The sequence below is a fragment of the Melanotaenia boesemani genome, chromosome 22 (genome assembly GCF_017639745.1).
Source record: "Melanotaenia boesemani isolate fMelBoe1 chromosome 22, fMelBoe1.pri, whole genome shotgun sequence".
Classification (NCBI taxonomy): Eukaryota; Metazoa; Chordata; class Actinopteri; order Atheriniformes; family Melanotaeniidae; genus Melanotaenia; species Melanotaenia boesemani.
In genome coordinates, this window is record NC_055703.1 from 15,635,078 (window position 1) to 15,652,404 (window position 17,327).

General features: G+C 37.2%; 1 protein-coding gene across 2 annotated transcripts in view; it reads right to left on the reverse strand.

The window, feature by feature from the left end:
• Nucleotides 1-945: 945 nt before the first annotated feature.
• The window catches only part of usta (uronyl 2-sulfotransferase a), a 59,790-nt gene continuing 43,408 nt past the window's right edge, over nucleotides 946-17,327 (reverse strand). For both annotated transcript variants that reach the window (XM_041975763.1, XM_041975764.1), the window contains 5 exons: nucleotides 10,706-10,785; nucleotides 10,449-10,602; nucleotides 3,167-3,264; nucleotides 2,901-3,058; nucleotides 946-2,637 (listed from right to left, as the gene is read on the reverse strand). In XM_041975763.1, coding sequence (XP_041831697.1) covers nucleotides 2,345-2,637; nucleotides 2,901-3,058; nucleotides 3,167-3,264; nucleotides 10,449-10,602; nucleotides 10,706-10,785 — 783 coding nt within the window. In that variant the 3' untranslated portion in view covers nucleotides 946-2,344. The remainder of the gene's footprint in view (nucleotides 2,638-2,900; nucleotides 3,059-3,166; nucleotides 3,265-10,448; nucleotides 10,603-10,705; nucleotides 10,786-17,327) is intronic.

Genomic DNA, 17,327 nt, shown 5'->3' on the forward strand with positions numbered 1-17,327 from the left:
TGACCTAATAAATGACAAGCTGAAAAAGTTCGTTTCATCTTAGTTTTACAAGAAATTACATTTTTTTTAAATTTGTTGTTAATGTGTAAAAATGATCCAAAAAGAAACTCTTTTTTTTATCACTTACATTTTTAAGATATATCAGAAATAATATTTAAACTTCTTAAAGGTCTGTGGAGATAAAATAATTTATAACTATAGCTATATCGACTATAGTAAAATCCTTAATCATCAAAAAGTTTATAGTTTAAAACTTAACTTTTTAACTATTTTATTTGTTTTTGTAACGCACATGAAGGGGTTCAAAACATACCTTTAAAAATTGCAGGAGAGGTCTAAAACAGAGTCAAGTTGACAATATTTTAGGTATTTTCTTGTGTTCATTGAGAGCAATTCACCTCACAAACCTAATCAACCTCCTACCGTCATAAATCTTCATTAAATCTCGAAACTCACATTGTTGTTTTCCTTACTTGCAAATTGGGCATTTAACACCCAAAATATCTAAACATCTGTTTAGTTATCTGTTAGAGCACATTTTCCAATAATAACTGTAATCAAGTGCATGTGAAAAAGGGTAAAGAAATGTTTCTTTTAAGTAATGATTTTGTTTTAGGATTGGAAGTGTTCGTGTCTTGAATTGAGAAAGTATTTTAAAAACTGCAAAGCCAGAAGGAAGACTTGATGAGGTGGGGTGATGGACGGACGGCTGCAGGGAGTAAAGAGCTGAAATATGACAAAAGCAGAGTGACCTGCTGGACCATGGTATTCCAAAGAAAGGCATCTACCATAAAACTGGATATGCGTAAGAGCATAAGAGACTTTAGGAAGTCTGATGATGAGGTGAGTTGCAGCATGATGGACAAGCTGGCTGTAATAAACAGCTGTATTGATTTAATTAAAAGAAATATATATATATATAAGTAAAGCAGACACGTGGGCTGCAACAGTTAGAGGACATTTATTTCAAAGACCTTAAATGATAGAATGCATTTGTCTTTAACCAGTTGCCAGCTGTTGATATTAACCCATCCTGAACACCCTTAAAATGCCAAGAGCAGTTTCATAGCCACCAGAAATGCTCAAGTTATTAAACATTGTTTTCCTTCCTGAGAATTTTATCTGGAAAGTAAATGAATACAAAAATAATAAATAAAACTGGCATAAAAGGAAAAACTGAACACATGAATGTAACAATAACAGAAGTTACAGGCAATAGAGGTTAGGAGGGTTAGGCAAAAAATATGTAAATTCATGTAATATATAAATTAGCTTATGATAACTAGTCTTTGGATAAGTCTTACACGAGTGATGGGACAAAATGCACTCATAGTAGCTGCTGGATGACAGAAATGAACAAGAAAACTTCATACACTTTGCAATGGAAAAATCTTCGAAGAGCAAATGACCAAATTTTCATCCAGTTGTGTCCAAGTCGCTTGTTTTGTTTTTAGTAAGTTCAGAAAAAACTGTAATGCATCACAGTAAAAAAAAAACTCTTTGCTTCAAATTACAAATGCTTCTAGCATTTGACTCTTAAGCACTGTTATGTTGTCAACAAAGGACCTTTCCCAAATAATAAAACTATGCTAAAATATACTGGTGGTTCTGTCAAACTCAATCATTCATGCACACATAGTTGGAATTCTTTGAATTCATAACTGAATGCATACAGTTTAACCCTTATTTATACCTAATATTTTACAATTTCAACTTAATATCTTATAAATCAGTACTATAACAACTGAATTAATTATATCACAACTCCAGCCAACTGTGCACAGAACTTCCTGTCTCACAGCTACTGGAACACTTGCTGAGGTTTGACACTTACAAACGTTTAGGACAACAAATATACATACTTTTGGCACTTTTTCAGTTTTCTCGTCCCAACCCATTTTTTAGGACATTAGCCCTTTCGTAAAGTATAAACTTATCTTCAGGGAATGTCTCTGAAGTCCTCTCCAACATTTAGTTGTCCACGTGTTGCTCTAATCTCTCCTGGAAATTACAGCGACAATAGTTTTTTTTTTTTCTTTTTCTTTTTAAATGAACCCTAAAACAAGCTCAAATTAAAACAAAAGCAGTTAAGCAAATAGAGCTTAATATTTCCCTCTGTCCTTGGTCAGACTTTAAATAGAACTTTTTATGTTCTTCCAAATACTCAAGTCTTACACATGGAGGCAGTCATACTGGGAGTCTGCAGATGGGAAACAGAACTCACAAAAAGAGCATCAGGATCCAAAAGATGGGAAACAATCACAGACCCTTGCCCTCAGGCTACCTCCGGCTTTCTGATGCCATTTTTATTTTTGGCTGTATCTGTTGTTCATCAAACAGCCTTTTAGGGATGGAGCAGCCAGCTGTTGGCATCCTCCAGGTCCGAGTCCAGCTCCTCGTCTTGTTCAAGAGGCTCTGCCGTTCTTAGAGCAAGTTCACGCAGGAAAGCAGGTGAGTAGGCGGGGGGTTGGGAGACAGATCTGAGGCCAATTTTCTTCTTCATGAGGTGGAACTGGTCCCGGATGAAGTTATAGAAGTCGTACTCATAGCGCATGCGGTGGTACAGCACCTGCAGGGCCTCCAGGGTTGGTGTGTGTTTGCGCACAGTGCCCGTCATGTTGCCCATTTTCCTATATTCTGCAGTGAGTAGATAAGACAAAACAATAAAGACCAAGAAATCAGTTGAAGACTTAAAACTAATCTTTGCTTGGTGTGTGTGTGAAAATACAGATGGTTAATTCAGATATTTAGCTTAAAATTTAAATAGATCTTCACATCTGCAATAACAGTTGACAAGAAAATGACTATCTAATTCTTGGGGATGCTGAAGAGCTATGACAAACGTGTGTCGCTTAAATCATGAGTCACTAAATCTGATCTATTCCACAGTGTGCACCAACCAGGGCTCTTGTAGATGTTGACTACTCCAGAAAAGTAATGTGGTAAGAGCCTCTCCAACATGAGCAGAACATCCTCCAGCTCCTCTAAGACACCCACAAGGAGGTAGTTCTCCAGCACATTCTGTTTGGCCCTCTCCAAAGCCCATACTCCTGGCTCTCTGCACAATGAGAGAAGACATAAATGTGAGCAACATCACAGACTTATTGGACAAGAAACAATTAAAATATTACCCTAAAAACAAAAACTTGAAAAGCCTTGTATGCACCTGCACTGAGGATGTTGTCCACAGAAGTAGGGAATGATGTAGAAAACCCGAGGGTTGGAGCACTCAGGATAATTCTCCAGAATGCACACATTGATATCCTAAAAGCAAACAAACACATACCATTTATTGGGACAAATTACAATGATTTATTTGTGCCACTAGAGGGAGCTCTCCACTTGCATTTCAGTTGGCTGGCTTAGTCATATGAGGCCAAAGGGCTTTGCCAAACAGCATCCTGTGCATAGAGATAAGCTCAGCCCCTCAGCTGCTGTCATTGCCAAGATGCCACATAAAACATGAAACATACACTTAACTTTCTGTATGATTTTACATTAAATCAGGCGAAAAGAAATAAAGGAGAAAAGAAAATTGAAGGATTTCACGATTAAGATACAAAAACAAAGGGTTGAGAACAGAGCTGTGGATTCTGTTTCAATGTGGGAACCACTGAGTAATGGCAGTGTAGAAAAAATGAATAAAGATTAAAAACACACATGCAGGTGTAAAGCTGGCCAGCCAGTTAGTGCTGTGGAGCCAGCAGTCAAATCCATGTCAGGTAACGTAAGCATAACATCCATTAAATCCTGAGTAACAAAACACTCTATGAAGCATTACTCACATTCAAACTCAGGCACATGCATATGTCACATGTTTATGCTCAAGGACATGTATCCAGTAGCAGCAGGTTACATGTATGTGACAATAGGTGTTAACAGGCTCACTGTATCAGAAGAGAAGGGATCTGAAATGGGGAACATCCTATAGATTTTTCCCCATGATAAGTTAGTAATATCTGACTTGAACAGGGTCATTTGTCAAAGCCAACACTGAGGCTAACATTAGTCCATCACAGAGATTCAGTTAAGTCAGACAGGACCAGAAGCATGGACTTTCCCGGGGGACACAAGCTGCTGTTGAGGGTGTGAGTGAGGGGCCTACGAGTGAACACTGGGAACCAGGTGGAAGCATTTATGAAGGCATGTTTATACACCAAGATCCTTTTGTGTTGAGTGTTTGTTTGCTTTGCTAGTTGAAGATTTCATCATCAGTAGGTCCCTTTATTCTTTGTATTTTTTGGTTTTACACATATGTAGGATGAAAATAAAACCTTTTTAAATCCCAATTTAGCCTTTTAAGAGAGTATATAGCACAAGAGAGGCAGTCAGGTCAATTAAATTTAATTCATATAGCCCACAGCTTCAAAGCAGCTTGAAAACCCAATAAGACACCCTCTATCCTTTGTCTTGAGATAAGGTAACATCCCCCAAAACTCATTAACATTGAAAACAAAGAAAGAAAAAGAAGCAGGACCCTTCTGCCAGGAGGGACAGAAATGCAGCAGATGGCATGCTGTAAGTGACGGAAGCAGAATAACGCCTTAGAATATATTATGTGTACATCTTGCATCTAACAAGGCAGTAATAATAACATCTGTGAGACAGCAAACATTCAGTGTTTTATATACTTAATGTGGGATGACTACTGGGTATGTTTTATTTTTTTCTTACATGGTACATTTCTGCTTCACCAAGCAGCTGCTTGGTTTGTTTGAACTTTAGTACAGACTACAATTGTTTGCACTGTGCACAGGAAAAAAGACTTAATGGTGATCATTGATGCAAATAAATGGAAAGACCTTCAAAGAAACCACAACAAAACTGAAAAGAAAGCCTCAGAAAAGGGTCCAACTTTGTGCTGTCCTTACTGTAAAGGTCGTGTCTGGACTTACAAAGAGTTTGTCTTTCTCTTTCTTAACTCATCATTTTAAGGCCTCAGATGTTCAATAATGTTTCATTGTGACAGGATAAATACACTGTCATCCAAGATGAGTTCATCTGTTCAGGGGAGGAGATGAAAAAAAACAAAAAAACAGAACAAAAAACAAAGAATTTGTGTTCATCACTGTTACTCTCATGCACAGAATTTAGAAGAACCTCAAGTTATAGGTAAAACTTGAACTAACTTAAAGTTTCACACAAACAAACCCTTATTTGTATCACAGCTTAAACATTCTCAAGAAAACCTATAAGAAAAAAATCTGAAAGACAGAAGGTAAAAAATGGATGTAGCTTCAATACAACAGATGAATGCAAATTGTGAGTGACATATCTTATTTTCGCAAAGTCTATCCTCCTCTGTGGCGTAGCATTGGGCCATCACACCTTCTCTAAACACAACTCATTTATATACAATACACAACAAAGCCTGCACACACACACACACAAGACAGATAATATGGTCTCTTTGGAAAAGCCCCATTAGTATTTTAAAGACAACTCCTGTGTTCACACTTGGGGCTTATTGTTCCTATTCTCACTGTGGATTAAGCCAAGTGAGCAGTCAGAGAAACTGTAGCAAAACAGGCACTAATCTTTGCATTAACTGATGGTGTTAACCTTTCCCATGAGACCGGTAGCCTCCCTTTTCACCATGGAGCATGGGAATGATACAAGAGGGTCAAATCCTATTTAAGAAGATGCTTTATGAAGATCTTGTTTTAAGGAGTCTGCAGAATCACATCAAGGGTGTAAATTTCTCCCACATAGCTGATGCTCAATAACTGCCTGAAACACTTTGCTTGTGACATTATCGTGACATGATGTCAACCCACTAACACAAAAGGAGCAGGTGCTTTTAATTATTTAACCACTCTGCTGACCAATCGGGTGAAACTGGGGATGAAGGAGGGTTTTAAAACTCCTGACTGATCACAAGATTTCAGACAAGACACAGAAGGTGCTGCAGGAATGAAATTAAGAAACTCTAAATCAGAGCAAAATGGAGATTTTTTTATTCTCTTTTTCCCCTTATTGGTATCAGTAATAAAAAATCTATATAATATCTGCCTCATGACTAATTTAGAGCACTTAAAAACAAACAAACAAAAAAAAAAAAAAAAACCCAGATTTACCAAGTATTTGGAAACAAATGGTAAACATGTTCTAAAAAAACAAAAAAACAAACAAACAAACAAACAAAAGATAACATAGCAGGAATTTAGTTTGCCTTCGGAGATAAATAAATTTGGACTGTATTCTAGTTTGAAGGGAGAAAAGCCACTAAATGGCGCTACATGGTGCCATAAACTGGTAAGTATATTCAAAAAGACTTTTAACCTTGTGTCAGTTCGTTGCAACAGTTTAAGGCAGAAATACTAATTAAGCATTCACTCATTTCTGTTCAACAATGAAACAAATTTAAAACTGTGACCAAAAGGTGGCCTGTTGAGACTAAACACATTAACCTGTGGCCACTTCTAAGGCATTTCCAGACTGCTGCTCTGTTGTGATAAAATTATAATTGTAGAGTTAAAATCTCCATCCAGTTCAGTTATAGACCAGAACTGTGCTGTGTTTTGGCTATATACACATGTGAAATGATCACTCAGAGATAAAATTAGAAACTAGAGAAGGTCTCTTAGATTTTTTCAGCCTCCTCCTAAATAAAAATGGACACAGACAACACTACACATGGAAGCTGAGAGACAAAGACTTGCCTCATGGAAGTATTGGCAACCGAAAAGTTTGAGAATTTATTGTAACTTCTTTTTAGAAAATCACTGAAGGGGCCTAAAAAACTCCTAAACAGATCAATCAAGTCCCCAAACAGGGTAGTTGGCCCTCAGAGCAGACTGGGCCTTTTGGGAAGGGGATGCATAAATAGACAGCGAGAAAATTAAACTTTTAAGACATAAGTAACTCAGAAACTCTGCAGCACTGTATATTTAAACATATTCATGCAGAGCCCTAAAAAGAAACTATAAACCTGTAATTATGCAAAATCCTGGCTCTTTTAAATCTGAACTAACATTTTTTGCCACTGGTTGGCAGTAAAAAACAGATTTCAAACAAAACTAATAAACTTTAAAATTTATCTGTTGAACGTGTCAGCATTTACGCATCCAGCAGTTAGCATATATTGGAAATGTCTTTTTGGCTGGGTTTATGGTTTCCATTATGTCTTGTGTCTTTTTTAAACTGCTAAATACTTTATTCAAATGCTAAACAAAGGGAGAGATTTTTAGGGAGGTTTTTTTCTTTTGTTTTTTCTCACACTTTAAATTAATGCCAAATTATGTCACTATTACAAATGAGAGTAGTTGTTTTATAAGATAACCCATAAAGATTTTTCTGCAGTTTACTAAAACATATCATTGATCAGATAAAACCTAATAACAGATGTGACCAGGTGACTATATTTTGGGCAATCAGTCCAATGAGACACATCACTTTAGTGTGTCTAAAAGCCAAAGCATGCTGAGGCCTGATTTATGCCAACAAATCCTTGGTTATTGTAGGTGTACTTATTTGTTTAAGAACATGTATGTGCCAGTTAAAGCGACAGCAGAACATCATTGGGTACCGTGGGAATTTCATCTGGTCTGACCAGTTTAAGAGTACTTTTGAACAATGACAACCAATTTGTGTTGTTGAATCATTACAGTTATTCAAATGGTCATTTGAACACATAGTGTATACACACTTTCTTACACACAGACACACCCCCCCACACACATAAAAGTTTAGATTTAATGAGAAAACTATATATATATATATATATATATATATATATATATATATATATATATATATATATATATATTGTATGCCTGCACTGCATTGCCCTTCATGCCTATTTAACTTGTAGTATATGTAAAAAGGGGTGTGGAGAGCGACGGAAAATCCAAGCTGACCACAGGAATGTCTCAGGAACATGTGCATCAGGTTCTTTCGGCCCTCTGCAAGTAAACTGACGGTGTTCTTTCATTGACACCTCTTCTATACTGTTAGCAAAGGGAGAGGAGGGCTAATGCACACCAGTCAGGGGAACTTTGTTTGACTGTTGACAGGGACACATGCTGATAGACGCGCTGGAATTTCATTCTAACAAGGAAATTGATTTCATTAACTTTTTGGGCACTTTTATTTAAAATTAGTATTAACATATATTTACATATTTTCACAAAAAATCATTTTATGTAAATGTACTTGCTGGGGCTGAGGGAGCTCTCTGCCAAGTGAACTCACAGGAGTAAAGGCTCAACTCTGCTAACAATCCACTTGGCTTTAAATTTAATCCTTAACCCAAAATATGAATTTAATCTTAGTTCTATATAAAAAAAAAAAAAAAAAAAAAAAAGAAAGAAAAAAAAAACTTTCTTTTAACAACTATTTCAACCTGTTAAAAATAATTTTTTTTTATCCCAAATGAGGCCACTTCTAAAGTATGAATTCCCAAAACTCATCTTTTGGCTTTTGGTTTTTCATTGGCATGCACAGTTTGGGGTGTAGACAGTCGGACACACCACATGATTGTTAATGTGGTGTGTTTTGCAGCTACTGTTTATAGATATGGTTCAGGACATAATTGCAAGCTGTTTTTGGTGATTAGGTGAGCTAGGTCATGTTGCTATAAAGCAAATTCAGCTGAAGGAAAAAATGTCAAGAGCAGCAATGTGGAAATAAAAAACACCATTCTACAGTATATCACACACTTATTCTAACCACTTACACTAACCCCACAGCAACCAACAAATTGTTATCACTTTAAATAAATAAAGATATTAAAATTGGTCCTAATAAGTATGAGTGTTAAATGCACACACACACACAGGTAATAAAGTCCACACACACAGCCCCCCCCTCCCCTTTAACTGTAGCAAGGGGCCCCTGTGGTCTGCATACTTTAATAACTCAACTCACATGGTCCAAAACTCCAGGGAAAGCAGTGCAATACTTAATCACACCCAGTCAGACCGAAGCCAGACTGACATTCACTCCTCTTGTTAAGACTCTCAGCTTTCTAGGAGCAGGGAGGACTGAGGGCAGAATGACTGGACCAAAAAGGTTTGTACTCCAATATCGCGTCTACATTAAATCCAGAACAATTACTGATTTGATCTTCATTCAAACCATTAGATGTCTTGTGTTTTTTGCCAACTTCCCACTAATTTCATATAAAAGCGTTAGTCTAACTTAAGGGGGAATTCCAAAGCAACATTCGATCTTTCACTTCTCTCTTAACAGTTCTGCATGTAGTCAACTCAGACTGTTTTAGTTGCTTCTCCTTATCATAAAATGAGATGAAAAAAGATGTTGAAAATCAAAGAAAGCATGTATGTATTAAAAAATAGGAACCCTGGCTTTAATATGATGGTGGAGGGAAAAGCGCTCTGTGATGCAGATGTAGGATACAAAGTTTTCATTTTCATGTGGTAAATCGGGCCTCTAATTGAAATCATAATTAGACTTAAATATTGGGTAAACATCAGGCTGCCACAGCCTTACAATTTACCATCTTCCCTCTGGCGAAACAACATATGGAATATCTTCAAAAAGCGTGTGTTTTACATTTTCTTTTTTGCTTCAAGATAACAACAAGCAAGTTAAAAAGAATTAAATAAAAGCAAACAACCAGCTTCTCAATGCGATGATTATAGTCAACAATATTATATATATATTTGTTAAGATCTTTTATGGAAGACTATAAATGGTATTTAAACTCAGTCATAATCCTGTTTTCGTAAGGATTTCCTTAAAGAAAGATTCTTTAGTGTTAAATCCTGCATGAATTCCTTACTTGAATGAGACATTAATATGTATATTTAATTTTAAATCTCAAAAGAGCTTCATGCTATAATACAACCTGGGCCGAAACCAAAACAATAGTGACTTAAAGCACTGCTACTGGCAAATGAATGACTCACTTGTAAAAGAAGTGGGCAGCTACAGTATGTCAAACAGCCCAAATGCATTAGTATTTCAAACCATAAGCATCTGTAGAATCGATTTAGCCAATGTCAATAAGAGAGTAAATGGGCTTGTGGGCACTGGGACTGAGATGAAAGGAAGATGAAGGGGAGGAATGCTAAAAGATTCAGTATTTGTTTGGCTCATTAAACATGATTGTGATAATGCACGTAGCAGGCGCTGCAACAGTCAGGATCACAACAAAATGGAAACCACATGTGCTACCTGCTCAAAAGCCTCTGATGGCACCTTTGTTTCCAAGTGTTGCATGTTTGCTAGTTTAATTATTGGCTTTAACGTGCAGTTTTAAAGAAAGAAAACAAAATCAGTTTGTTTTATTATTTTTTTATCTTCATATCAAATTGAATGCAATATCCAAGAGAAAAATAAATACACAAGATTAACAGCAAAGATGTATTAAAGCCCCTCAAGCATACCCTAAGGCTCAAATAGACAAAAACATAATATTTATCATGAACAATGTAATTCTGTGGTCATTAATTAATTGCTGCTTAAGAAAACCAATGACTCACCAGGTATCTCTCATCATCTTTCATCCCTGGCGTTCGAACGAGGTGGTTCTGCTCACCCCTCCAGTCACCAAAGCGACGGAAGAAATAGTTAGAGAGAAACCGGTTGATCGGGTCCCGGATTATGTTGACGTAGACAGGCTGTTCTATCCTAAACCTAACAAAAAAGAAATAACAATGTAATTAAAATGCTTGAACATGATAGCAAACGTCAGAAAACAAACAGTTCAGCTTTAGTTTCTGTTGCTGCACCACCATACCTGGTAAAATTGAGGAAGTGAACATGTCTTGTATAGAGGAATGGCTGGGGGATTTTACTAATGTTTTTCATGAGATCCACCTGTAAAGAGAAACAAACACAGTGAGACAAACAGCTGATCAGTCTTTACATTAAAGAATGGCTTTTTAAGCTTGTAAATAGTTTAGAAAGCTGAAAGGCCCACAGTCAAAACCTAAATAAATCTTTCTCTATCACAGAAGACCACAAACTCATTGTTTGTGGTCTTGGTCTTTTCCTCTGCTATTCATCTACATCAGTGTGTAACATATTTGCATAATGCGTATTTCATGCGTAATTTGGCATGCCTTAAACAAGATCCCTTTTCAGGCATTGTTCCATGTTCACCTGCAGCTGCTAAGCTTTGGAAAAATCTAATAGCTTCCTATACAAGCTAAGAGGCGAATAAGCAACAGGTCAGCTTCAACCCCCTTTAGCCTCTATACATTCACACATGAACACATTCACATTCAACAAAGGCACATCAATCCCTGCTTGAAAAGCCTAAAGAACAAGCAGCAGGCTTGTGTGCTTTTATTTCTACCAAGTGCCTTGCCAAAAAGAAAATACTTGGGTTTTTGAGGAGCAGAGAGCTGAAAAAGACAGTAACTAAAGGACTGTTTTAGGCAAAAAGTGACAAATGTGCTGCAGCAAAATGCAGAATAAGAAAAATTTGTTGAAAAATATGTTCTAGTAATGATCTTGCAACAGACCTAGTGTCTAAGATATTATGAAATAATGCAGAAAGCATATAAAGAAGGCATGTTTTAGGTCTGTTTCCTAGGATCATAATCTCCTCTAGTAGACACCAGCAGCAATAAATGGTGGACCTGTGAATGAGCACAATGAAAGCTCCAAAACAAATAACCAAAAGTTGATTACATGAAAGCTCCTGGTCCTCTAAAGAGACTCAAACTGAAACTATGAACACTTCATATTAAAACAAAATTAGAGTTGTTCCGATTCCGATACCAGTATCGGAAATGTCTCCGATACTGCCGAAAATGCTGGTATCGGTATCGGCGAGTAGTGGAGTTCAGGCACCAATCCGATACCCCATATTTTAATAGGAATCTTTTTTTTACGGATTAACTCTGTGAGCGCTGACGCAGTTCTTCTTTGCTGCTCTTAAAAACAGTTGTGCTGTGCTGCCCTCTGCAGTCTGCTGTTTTAGAGGGGCGAAGAAGAACAGACCACCTGACACCTGTTAAGAGGAGCTAACCGGAGGTAGTAATCATGTCGTCGGTGTGGCAATATTTTACGCTGGATTGTCCTACCAGCAAGACTGCGACCTGCAAAATATGCAACAATAAAATTTCGCGAGGTGGCACAAATGCTGGTAATTATAACACCAGCAACATGATTAAACATCTGAAGACGCGTCACGCTAAAGAGCATGACGAAATGATTAAAGTTAAGGAGCTAAATAAGAATGAGCTGCAGCAGCAAACTCTGGAAACTGCCTTCCAGCGACGAGAAAAATTCTCCAAGGACAGCCGAAAAGCAACACAGATAACGGACAAAATTGTGGAATTTATTGTCCTTGATGACCAACCTCTGTCTGTTGTCGAAAATGTGGGATTTCGTCGCCTAATGGAGCATTTGGAGCCAAGGTACTGCTTGCCAGGTCGTAAATATATCTCCGAAACTGCGCTACCCAAACTATACGAGACAGTTAAGGAACACATTTCGAGTATGCTGAAAGATATACATGCAGTCAGCTTTACAACGGACATTTGGAGCTCCGACGTGTGCCCCATGTCTTTACTAAGTTTAACGTCACATTGGGTAGACAGAGAGTCAACACCTCGGAGTGCGGTGCTTCATGCCATGGAGTTCCGAGGGTCACATACAGGCACATTAATTGCTGAAGCAATTGAGCGGATGCTAGCTGAGTGGAAAATTCCCAAGTCCCACGTCCATGTTGTTCTGCGCGACAACGCGAGCAACATGAAGAAAGCCATGGACGAGATGGATGTACCGAGTTTGGGATGCTTCGCACACACTCTTCAACTGGTGGTGCACGAAGGGCTGTTGTCACAGAGAAGTGTGAGTGATGCACTGGCAAATGCAAGAAAGATAATCGCGCACTTCAAACACTCGCCACTGGCTACTACACGCCTTGAGGATCTTCAAAAAGATTTCCAAATGCCCATCAAACGTCTGCACCAAGACGTATCAACAAGGTGGAACAGTACGTACTACATGGTCGAGAGCATACTGGAGCAGAAACGGACAATTTCTGCATATGGAGCCGACCACGACCTGCCAGTGACCCTTACTGCTAACCAGTGGGCTTTACTGGAGAAAACAATCACTGTTCTGGCACCATTTGAAGAGCTGACAAGACAGATGAGCTCCTCCACCTCATCTGCAGCTGAAGTAATCCCCTCGGTAACAGTGCTAAAGCGCCTGCTAGCTCGGGAGAACGAGGGCGACATGGGTATAAAGACCATGAAAACAACCCTTCTTGAAGCTGTCCAGAAAAGATTCAAGACCGTCGAAAGTGAGCCCTTGTATGCAGTCGCCACTCTTTTAGACCCTCGATTCAAAGACAGGTATGTGTAAGTTTTTTTTAAAATTAAATATCTACATTATGACTAATTTTGAAATGGGGTTTTGATTAACTGCATTTTACATTATTGATTACTATTGCAGTAATATGCTACAAGCTGTTAAAGCTGTTAAAGCTACTATTTTACACTTTTATTATTATTTATTATTTATTAATTATTTTTATTTTTCATTATTGTTTCAGATACTTCACAAGTGCAGACAGCATCAAGCATGCCAAGGATGCTCTGACCCGAGAGGTGGAGAAGATGGAGGCATTCCTGAACAGCAGGACTGCATCTGAGGGAGCAGAGGCAGCACCAGGCAACCCCCACAAAGCCCCACGAATGGAAGCACAGCCAGACAGTGGCAGCAGCAGAAAGAGCAGTTTGAAAGGCCTGTTTGAGGAAATCCTGCAGGAGCACGATGAGGATCGTGGGGCAAGTAGCACAAGTACACAGGTTCAAATACAGTCATATTTGACTGAGCAAACAGTCCCCCGCTCAGACAGCCCATTCCTCTACTGGGGAGTCAACCAAATTCGGTTTCCCACTATGGCTGCCACTGCTGCAAAGTTTCTCTGTGCTCCTTGTACCAGTGTTGACAGTGAGAGACTGTTCAGTGCAGCATCCAACATTGTTGATGCAAAAAGGAACAGACTAGGAGGAGAGAGGGCAGAAATGCTCATCTTCTTGAAGAAAAATCTGCCTTTGCTCCTGAAATTATAAGAATACTAAATTGCTGAACTGCTACTGCAATGTGTAGCAAACTTGTGTTAAAGTATTTTTTATTTACTGTGTAGCTGCTACTCCTTTGGTTTGTATTTTCTGAATCTTTACTCCATAGTGCAGCAACAATCTTTTAAAGGGATCATTTAAGTTGGTTACTTTTTTTTATACAGTTCTGTTGAAATGTTGTATTTTAAAAGATATTATGGCTGCACTGATTTTTTTTTTAATTATATTTAGGTTTATTGAAGTTGTTGCACTGCTAATTTTTTATTTTTTATATTTAAATTCCTGTTTTATTTAAAAATATTGTGGATACACTATGTTTAAATTATTTTTAGATTTATTTAAGCTGCTGTCGCAATTCTGTTTATTTTATCGGCTACTGTTCTATTTAAATGCCTTTTTATTTTAAAAAAGTAGCTTCATTTTTACTTTATAATTATTCTTAGAATTTATTTAGTAGCTGTCCTGCAACAGTTTTTATGTTGTACTATTTAGAAATAAATTCAAAAAGTAAATTGACTTTGTTTAATATATTTTTTTAACAACATAGTGGAATCGGTACTCGGTATCGGCTGATACCCACAGCACAAGTATCGGAATCGGTATCGGGTGGGAAAAATGGTATCGGAACATCTCTAAACAAAATCTAATAATCTTATTACAGATTAACAAATACCAGGCTGAATAATTTAAATAAAAATAGAAGCAATATTTACGAAGTAAGTTTGATCATAAATTTAGTCACTGTTGATCATCTTGATACAATCTGAGAAATCTTCACATCAAATTAATCTCGTCCTTTTCTTTTTTCATTCAATACCAGTTATCTTGTTTCTGCAGTTTTAATTACAGGAAAGCTTTCTTTTGTAATCTTCTGCAGGAAAAGAAATCTTCCGACATGGCTTCCGTGTTTGAGAGCACACGAGCTAACAGCCAAAATAAACATGGAGTGATATCATAGCAATGCCATATAGAGTCCAGATCCTTTGCCTGAAATTTGACTGCAACTAAATCTAAATGCAAAATCATTCCAACTGAAATTTTTCCAAAGTAACATAATGTAAAATGATGTATGAGACAAGTTCTGATTCTTCCCCAGTTGGGGAATTGACTATGTTTTATTAAAAATGAATAGAAAAAAGAGTAAAGGGATATTTGCCAGACAGTTTTGACTTTGACCGATAATGGATGGACTGTTAAATGTGAGACTGAAGAGCTCTTTTATAATACCAAACTGTCTTACTTCATTATACTTAAGCCCCACAGATTGTTTTTGCTTCACACCTTTAACATTCATCTTAAACTTTTTAATTAATTCAGCATTTCACAAAATGACTAGATATTTAGGGAGTCAGTTTCTACCAGGTGATACTGATTAAGCCAAGAATAAAACCAACGAGTCAACGAACAAGCCTAGAAGTTAGTCAGTGCTAGATGTAATGAGTCTGAAATGTCCTATATAGCCCATTTCTTTTCTCTGTTTGACTGCCTCCTTTGTTTCTTTCCAATTAATAATAAATCATTTTTTTGGACTATTGAGGTGTCACTCCCTTTTATTTTTCCTCTGCCAGTGAGAAAATATATCCCTCTTTCCAACATTCTGTGGTACATGTTGCAGACCTCTCAACCAGTGATCATGTTTATATTGCTTATAAGAGGACACCATCCCTCGCCAAAGGAGGAGGTATTACTAATACAAACTCACATTTAAAGTTGAGTGAACACTTTGTCCCATCAGCCTTCAGGAATATACAGTGTAAAAGTTTTGGCGAGAGGTAAGAGGTGGTGATAGGAAGGAACAGTTCATGGCCAGGCCATACTGGAAACAAAAGCAAGAACAGGGAAAAGTAAGATGTAATGGATTAACCTCACCCTCTGTTATCCAGCAAAACAAGAAAAAAAAGCTGGAAACACAATAAGAAGATTGAAAGGGAGGGTTTAACAAAAGCTGCGATAGGAATACTTGTACTGTAGAAAAGTCACTTCAGGTCTCTCAAAGTTAAACTACTACATTTTTTAGAATGACAAATTTAACATAATTCTGTTCTCAAGTGATGGTGTAGGATAGGTAGCTGCAGCATCCCATAGACATAGGATGAAGTGGTGTTCTATAAATTGTACAAATAGGAAAACAAAAAAAGGCTTTAACGAGACGATAATAGAATAATAATCTATAAAGTCCACCAATTTCATGACTCAGCTGTTTTAACAGTCCATGCAAGATATTACAAGCTGAAAGATAAACAAAGGGTCATAATCATGATGCATGATGACTGGAACAATGCAGACTGACTTCATACCAATGCAACAGTTGTTTTTTTTTTTTTAACAATATTTGTCCCTTTATTTACAGATGTCTAATATTGGATTATTTATGTACAAAAACAAAAACAGACTTTACTTCATTTGATTATTTAGATAAAGTTTTTTTTTTTACTTCATGACTAGAAATCTGACTATGTTTGTTTGTGTTTAAGCTATAGAAATTACAAACACACTATTTTATATGCAAAGATGTTTAAGCGAGAGTGTGTGTGCGTGTGTGTGTGTGTGTGTGTGTGTGTGTGTGTGTGTGTGTGTGTGTGTTTGGGGGTGGGGGCAGGCTAATTAACTTAATGTGACTGGATGTTTTTCCTGGTTAAATGAAAAATTCATCTTGGCATCTTAGCAGATGAAAATCTGGAGAGCAGCAGGATGTGCTAAGTCAATGAGCTACAACACTCAATGAAGCATTCCTCTGGAACAATCTACAAGCTCCAAGTCAGAACAAACGTGGTTATTTCAGAGAAAAGGGGCACCAACAGCTGAATGTGAGGACACCATGCATCGATTGAATTAACTTCTTTAAGTCTGAAGAAGTAAGTTTTCTTTATACAAACTGACAAGTATGGCCTGGAGATTAATTTTTTCATTTTTCTGTCTAACCCTGTTAAGTGGGTTTCCTTTTATTTTCTATTTATGTTGTGAAGAATCCCAAAGCCAGTTTCCTTCCACTTATTTAATTTTATTCTACCTCATGTTACAGCCTCTATATAAAAACCTGACAGATGAAAAGGCAATGAGGAACTTGTTTTAATGTCCTGCACTTATAAACTATTTATGGGCATCTGTTATGTCATAGCAACAGTATTTGGATTGCAACAGCAATATGTATACTTATTTATGTACACAAACCAGTTAATCTAAGGCCCCAGTCAGATTTGGGCTTCGCACCCTCCCTCTTCTCTATAAACTCAGTACATTTCCACTCGCTCTACTTCCAGTCTCTATGGGTCTCTTCTTCTATAAAACGGTTAATTTAAAGGTTTCATTAGGACT